A 6,707-nucleotide genomic window follows, 5' to 3' on the forward strand; every position below is an offset into this window, starting at 1 on the left:
TAGAGCAAAGTACATACAAAACATATCAAACATAACCTATATACTAGTAAATTAACCAAGTCTATCACCTTTCTAATTATATAAGATAAGATAGAACCACATGATAACCTATATACACAACTTCAAGAAGAGGAAGTTTCATAACATGGCTAGTAGTTATGATTACAAAGATTATATTCAACTTTTCATGATATGGTTAATCTCCACAATCATAGTTAGAGTCATACTCAACAGAAAACAGAACAAGTCTCATAAGAAACCGCCAAGTCCACTGTCCCTTCCTATAATTGGACACCTTCATCTTCTTGCTCCAATTCCTCACCAAGCTCTTCACAAACTCTCAATCCGCTATGGACCTATAATGCACATTAAACTTGGTTCTGTCCCTTGTGTAGTAGCTTCCACACCAGAATCTGCAAAAGAATTCCTCAAGACTCATGAATCTTCCTTCTCAAACCGGCCTCGAAATCTCGCTGTTGATTATCTTACATATGGTTCTCAAGACTTCTCCTTTGCCCCATATGGACCTTACTGGAAGTTTATGAAGAAGATTTGCATGTCTGAACTTCTCGGAGGCGACACGCTAAACCAGCTTTTACCATTGAGGAGGCAAGAGACAGAGAGATTCTTGAGGTCATTGCTTAAGAGAGGGATGGCTGGTGAGGCTGTTGATGTTGGAGGAGAACTCTTGAAGCTTTCGAATAACGTTATCTCGAGGATGATCATGAGCAAGACGCATATGGAAGATGATGGTGAGGCTGAGGAGGTGCGGAAGCTGGTGCAGGACACAGCAGAACTTACTGGGAAGTTTAATGCTTCGGATTTCATTTGGTTCCTCAAGAACTGGGACTTGCAGGGTTTCAGAAAAAGGGTTGAGGAGATTCGGAACAGGTTTGATTCCATGATGGAGAGAGTGATCAAGGAACATCAAGAGGAAAGGATGAAGAGGAAGAAAGAAGGAGAAGATGGTGAAATCAAAGACCTACTTGATATATTATTGGACATACATGAAGATGATAATTCTGAGATACGTTTGACTAGAGAGAACATCAAGGCCTTCATCTTGGTAAATTTCAGATTCGTATATATATATATAAATTATATCTAGAAGCATTAATTTTTAAACTTACCAATTTCATTTTTGTCAATATTGCAGGACATATTTATAGCAGGAACAGACACTTCAGCATTAACTATAGAATGGAGTCTAGCTGAGTTGATAAATCACCCTCAAGTGATGGAGAGAGCAAGGCAAGAGATCAAAACCGTGGTTGGAAATAATAGGATAGTAGAAGAATCAGACATTGTCAACCTTCCTTATCTTCAAGCTATAGTCAAAGAAACACTGAGAATTCACCCAACAGGTCCAATGACAGTTAGAGAATCATCTGAGGATTGCACCATATGGGGCTACGAGATTCCGGCAAAGACACAATTGTTTGTTAATATTTGGGCTATTGGAAGGGACCCAAATTACTGGGAAAACCCACTGGAGTTCAAGCCAGAGAGGTTTCTTGTTGAAGAAGAAAGTGGGAAGAGGCAGTTAGATGTTAGGGGGCAACACTTGCAGATGATTCCATTTGGGAGTGGTAGAAGAGGATGCCCTGGAACCTCACTAGCCTTACAAGTAGTGCAGGCCAACCTTGGTGCAATGGTGCAGTGCTTTGAATGGAAGGTTAGTGACGGTGGCAGTGAGATTGTTGATATGGAAGAGAAACCAGGGTTGACTCTTTCCAGGGCTTGTCCCATGATTTGTGTCCCTCTGCCTAGGCTTAGTCCCTTTCCATCCATGTGAAATAATATGGCGGCTACAAATCTTGAATTTCCATGTCAGTGGCCGCTTATCCATAAATACGCCTTCTTATGAATGTGATGGGGCATTAGCTAGGGGAGGTTGGATCCAAAGTCAATAAATAAATGGTTTGAATTCGAAAGATTGGTTACATACAGAGGAATTGGATCTGAAATTCACGGATAATAAATAAATAAATAAAAATATATTGGATATTATTCGTTTTGATCCGCAAATGTATCTTATTATATAATATTTAATATTTAATTTGGTAGGTTTCATAATAAATAAATAAATAAAAATATATCATTTATTAAAATTTTTAAAATTTTTAAATTTTGATTTTTTTATTGCTAATGAATTATAGATCAAATGGTATAGTCTTTCCATAATCACCTAAAAATTTTGAATTTCTTTATTTTGTTAAAAAACTGATTTTTTATTTTTATTATTTAAAAAATTAACGTTGAATAATTTTTTGAAGTAAAACATGTCAAAAAGAGGGGGAAAAAAGTTAGAAGCAATTTTTTTTTAATTTGAAATATTTTATATCTATATATTCGATTCGATTCAATCAGTAAATTATTAAATTGGATCAATGAGTAAAAAATATTAATTAAAATTATTCACTAAAACCAACCACCATAATATAATATATTTTAAAATATAAAATAAATATTAAAAATAACAAATGATTGTCTCTCTAAAATTATTTTTAATTTTTTAATAATGCTAATGAACTTGATATTTTGGCTACATCCCATCTGATTACGTCTCTATGTGAGAGCTTACTTTAGAAATCTGTTTTCTAAGAAAATTTAATGGAAATGTAAAACGGTCTAGACGAGCTATTCAAGTGAATGATTCAATGCAAGTTATATATATATAAGAATAAGATGATATCATATATGGAAATTCTTAAACAAAATATGGCAGACTTACAATCCTACATTCAAGTCTTGTTAATTTGCGCAGTTTCTACCATCTTCATTGGATCCATAATACTAAGAAAAAGAAAGCAAAACCATTCTTCTTTGCCGCTTCCGCCGGGTCCAAAAGCCCTACCAATCATTGGCCACCTCCACCTCCTCTCATCAACACCACATCAAGATTTCTACAAGTTCTCAACCCGCTATGGACCCATCATTCACCTCTACCTCGGCTCCGCCCCTTGCGTCGTGGTGTCCACCGCCGAGGCAGCTAAGGAATTCCTTAAAACACACGAAACCTCTTTCTCCGACCGCCCCGCGCAGACCGTGGCCATAGAGGCCCTAACTTACGGCTTCAAGGACTTTTTGTTTGCCCCGTACGGACCTTACTGGAAATTCATGAAAAAGGTGTGCATGTCGGAGCTCCTCGGCGGCAAAATGCTCCATCAGCTCCTCCACGTGAGGCAGCAAGAGACAAGGAGGTTCCTTAGCGTGTTGGTGAAGAAAGGGGTGGCTGGTGAGGCCGTGGATGTCGGGGGACAACTTATGACTATCTCCAACAACATTGTTTCGAGGATGATTATGAGGCAGACGAGTTGTGGGGACGGAGAGATTGATGAGGAGGTGGTGAGGAAGCTGGTGGCGGACACGGCGGAGCTGACGGGGAAGTTCAACTTGTCGGACTTCTTGTGGTTCTTGAAGGATCTTGATGTCCAGGGATTCAAGAAGAAACTCAAGGAGATTCGGGTAAGATTCGATGGCCTGCTGGACAGAGCGATTGAGGAACATAAAGATGAAAGTAAAAAGAACAAGGGTGAGGGTGCAAGGGATATACTTGATGTTCTTCTTCACATATCTGAAGATGAAACCGCTGATATCAAATTGGATACCGAAAACATCAAGGCCTTCATAATGGTATGTCCATCCAATATCCATATATGTGCAACTAGCTAAAATTTTGTTTAATTATTTTCATATGATTGGGACCTATCATGGTCATGAATAGTGAGAAATTGGAAGAATGAATCTGATTACTCTGTATTGAGATTTGATAGTTACTAGCTTGGACAAAACTGACTAATTGACTCGTACATGTAACTAATTTGATAAGTACATTTTTACTACTAGCACCACAAACACTAATAGTTTTCTTCATGTAGTTTAAATACCAAAAAAAGAAGCTCAAATATTTAACATTAAGTGTCACGGAAAGTTGATAACTGATAGTCGTTAGATGATTTGACTAAATTTTCATTTAATGACTCTCAACTATCAATGTGAAGTCGACTATATTTGAATTTTCACCTTAACATTAATATTGTTAACAGTAGTAATTAATGTGAACTTTGTAGGACATACTTGTGGCAGGGACAGATACAACGGCTGTGACAATGGAATGGGCGATGGCAGAGTTAATGAAGAATCCAGAAGTTATGGAGAAAGCGCGTCAAGAGGTGGATTCGGTGGTTGGAAAGAAGAGAATTGTTGAAGAATCGGACATTCCCAACCTTGTTTACATTCAAGCCATTGTGAAAGAAACACTAAGGCTTCACCCTGCAGGCCCATTGCTATTCAGGCAGTGTTCTAGAAGGGCCATAGTAAACGGTTACGAGATTCCAGCAAAGTGTCGGTTGTTCGTGAATGTGTGGGCCATTGGTAGGGATCCTAACCACTGGGAGAATCCGTTGGAGTTCAGGCCCGAGAGATTCATGGGGAAACAGATGGATGTAAGAGGACAGCAATATGAGTTGATTCCATTTGGGAGTGGAAGAAGAATGTGCCCTGGAATCTCTCTGGCCTTGCAAATTGCGCATGTCACTCTCGCTGCCATGATTCAGTGCTTTGAATGGAAGCTTCATGATGATGAGAAGATCCTTGACATGGAAGAGAAGCCTGCTGGGATTGTTAATCCAAGGGCTCACCCTCTCATTGCTCTCCCTCTTCCAAGGCTTAATCCTTTTCCTTCTATATCACAAGATATATAATCATAACGAAGAATGTTTGGGCAACAGAATTTGTGGGCTCATTTTTATTGATATGGAGGCTTTGTGTGTGTGTTATCTGGATATGGATGCATGGGAGCGCAATAGACGATTGTGGGGCAGCTTTTGTCCTTAATGTCAGGTGCCACAACTCGGATGGTACGAGTTGTTTGAGTTTCCTGTTTTGAAACAAATCGTTAGGTCCGATTTGCGGAAGGAGAGATGATAAATTTCTGGATAATGGAAATCGTACCATCCGAGTTGATGGTTTTATTTTTTTTTTTGCGTTGTGAAATTGGAGGGTCCGACATGTTTTATTATATTATTTTTTTGAATTCAGTTAGGTAATCGCATGGTCCGATTTGGTTGGGACTTTAATAAAAGTTGGTGAAAATGCATATCAGAGCAATTACTCTCGCATCGTCTTCTTCTCCTTCTTCAACGGTCCTCTGGTTTTTAGCTCATCTCTTTCGTTTCTTGTTTATTAAAGGAGCCAAAAATCTGAAACTCAAGTTTATGAGGTTGTTAATGTGATTGAGAGAAATGAGTGACAGAGTGTTATTGAAGGTGTATTATTTTGGTCAGATTTTGTTACAAACATCTGAAGGAGTAACATTTGTTTGTGAGAATCCGTTAGATCTGGTGATTCCTTTTACAATCTCATTTGAAGAGCTAAAGGGTGTGATATGTGAAAAGATTCATTCTGAGAGGGCAAGAAGGATATCATGTATTCTATACAGAAATCCTATACAAGTGTTTGGTAGATTCGTCCAGTTTCAAACGAAATATGTAACGGACGAAGTGAGCATGCAAGATATGTTTTCCATGTATATTGAAAATCGGAGACAACTATCGTTCATCGAGTTGTATGTGGAGTTTGAGCAATGTGAGGTCGACCGTAATATTCTACGGGAGGATTACAATAGCGACAGTGAGGAAGAGTTCGAAAGCAACTACGAAGTTGTTGGTCCAGATGGAGATGAGGTTCCAGGTGACGGAGCTATGGTTCCGGATGTGTCTGATGTCGCAACTGCTCTGGCAAATGATGTGCCGTTTGAGGAGCCATCATTCATGCGAGTTTCGGATTTGGAAGCCATGCATGTTCCGGAGTTTCCGGATTATATCAATACTGGTACGTAATTCTCCATAATTATACGAAAGATTGGTTACCTATTTGTGTATTTAACTCTAAGATAGTAAATTTATAAGAGAGTTATTGATTTAGTTAAACTTAAATTAGAATTTATTGATTAAGTAGCAAACTAGTTAAATCTCCGTTAGTATTTATGAGTTAATTTAATAAATTAAGTAATTATAAATTGAAATTTTTTAGTGAATTAGTTTAATTAAAATTGGTTAAATTGGAATTTATTAAGTAAATATAAGTAAATTAGTTAAATTAAAATTTGTTAAATTGGTGAGATTTAGTTAAATTAAAATTAAGTCCATATAAATAGGAATTTATTAGTAAATTAAGTAAATATAACTAGAAAATTAGTTTAATTAAAATTGGTAAAATTGGAAGTTATTAAGTAAATATAAGTAAGTTAGTTAAATTAAAATTTGTTAACCGGGTTAAATTTAGTTAAATTAAATGTAAGTTAGTATAAATAGGAATTGATTAGTAAATTAAGTAAGTATAAGTAGTAAATTAGCTTAATTAAAATTGGTTAAATTCGAAGTTATTAAGTCAATATAGGTAAGTTAGGTAAATTAAAATTTGTTAAATCTGTTAAAGTTCTTTAAATTAAATTTAAGTGAATATAAATAGGAACTGATTAGTTAATTAAGTAAATATAACTAGTAAATTAGTTTAATTAAAATTAGGATCTGTTAGTTGATTAGTTGAATATAAATAAGTATTTGTTAGTAAATTAGTTAAAAATAATTAGCTTGGAGGGTTTTATTAGAATTGATGTAGTCATCATTTGTTTTACCTTTATTTTCGAATGTTTAAATATTTATGTTTCTAAAATTTGTTGTATGGCTGTCCGCAGAAATTCT

The 6,707-nt window shown here is 36.3% G+C and overlaps 2 protein-coding genes across 2 annotated transcripts; both read left to right on the top strand.

The window, feature by feature from the left end:
* Positions 1–81: 81 nt before the first annotated feature.
* LOC107492913 (cytochrome P450 93A2-like) lies at positions 82–2,007 on the top strand. Its single transcript, XM_016113980.3, has 2 exons — positions 82–1,066; positions 1,157–2,007. The coding sequence occupies exons 1-2, from the start codon at positions 101–103 to the stop codon at positions 1,793–1,795; spliced, it is 1,605 nt and encodes a 534-aa protein (XP_015969466.1). The 5' UTR covers positions 82–100; the 3' UTR covers positions 1,796–2,007.
* Positions 2,008–2,689: 682 nt separating this feature from the next.
* On the top strand, positions 2,690–5,012 carry LOC107492912 (cytochrome P450 93A3-like). Its single transcript, XM_016113979.3, has 2 exons — positions 2,690–3,636; positions 4,074–5,012. The coding sequence occupies exons 1-2, from the start codon at positions 2,701–2,703 to the stop codon at positions 4,704–4,706; spliced, it is 1,569 nt and encodes a 522-aa protein (XP_015969465.2). The 5' UTR covers positions 2,690–2,700; the 3' UTR covers positions 4,707–5,012.
* The last annotated feature ends 1,695 nt before the right edge of the window (positions 5,013–6,707 follow it).

Source organism: Arachis duranensis, chromosome 6 (assembly GCF_000817695.3).
Source record: "Arachis duranensis cultivar V14167 chromosome 6, aradu.V14167.gnm2.J7QH, whole genome shotgun sequence".
NCBI classification, from domain to species: Eukaryota; Viridiplantae; Streptophyta; class Magnoliopsida; order Fabales; family Fabaceae; genus Arachis; species Arachis duranensis.

Coding starts and splice junctions, on each gene's coding strand:
- LOC107492912 (XM_016113979.3), top strand. CDS start 2,701: ATGGAAATTCTTAAACAAAATATGGCAGACTTACAATCCTACATTCAA. Junction 3,637..4,073: donor ACATCAAGGCCTTCATAATG/GTATGTCCATCC, acceptor TGAACTTTGTAG/GACATACTTGTGGCAGGGAC.
- LOC107492913 (XM_016113980.3), top strand. CDS start 101: ATGATAACCTATATACACAACTTCAAGAAGAGGAAGTTTCATAACATG. Junction 1,067..1,156: donor ACATCAAGGCCTTCATCTTG/GTAAATTTCAGA, acceptor TCAATATTGCAG/GACATATTTATAGCAGGAAC.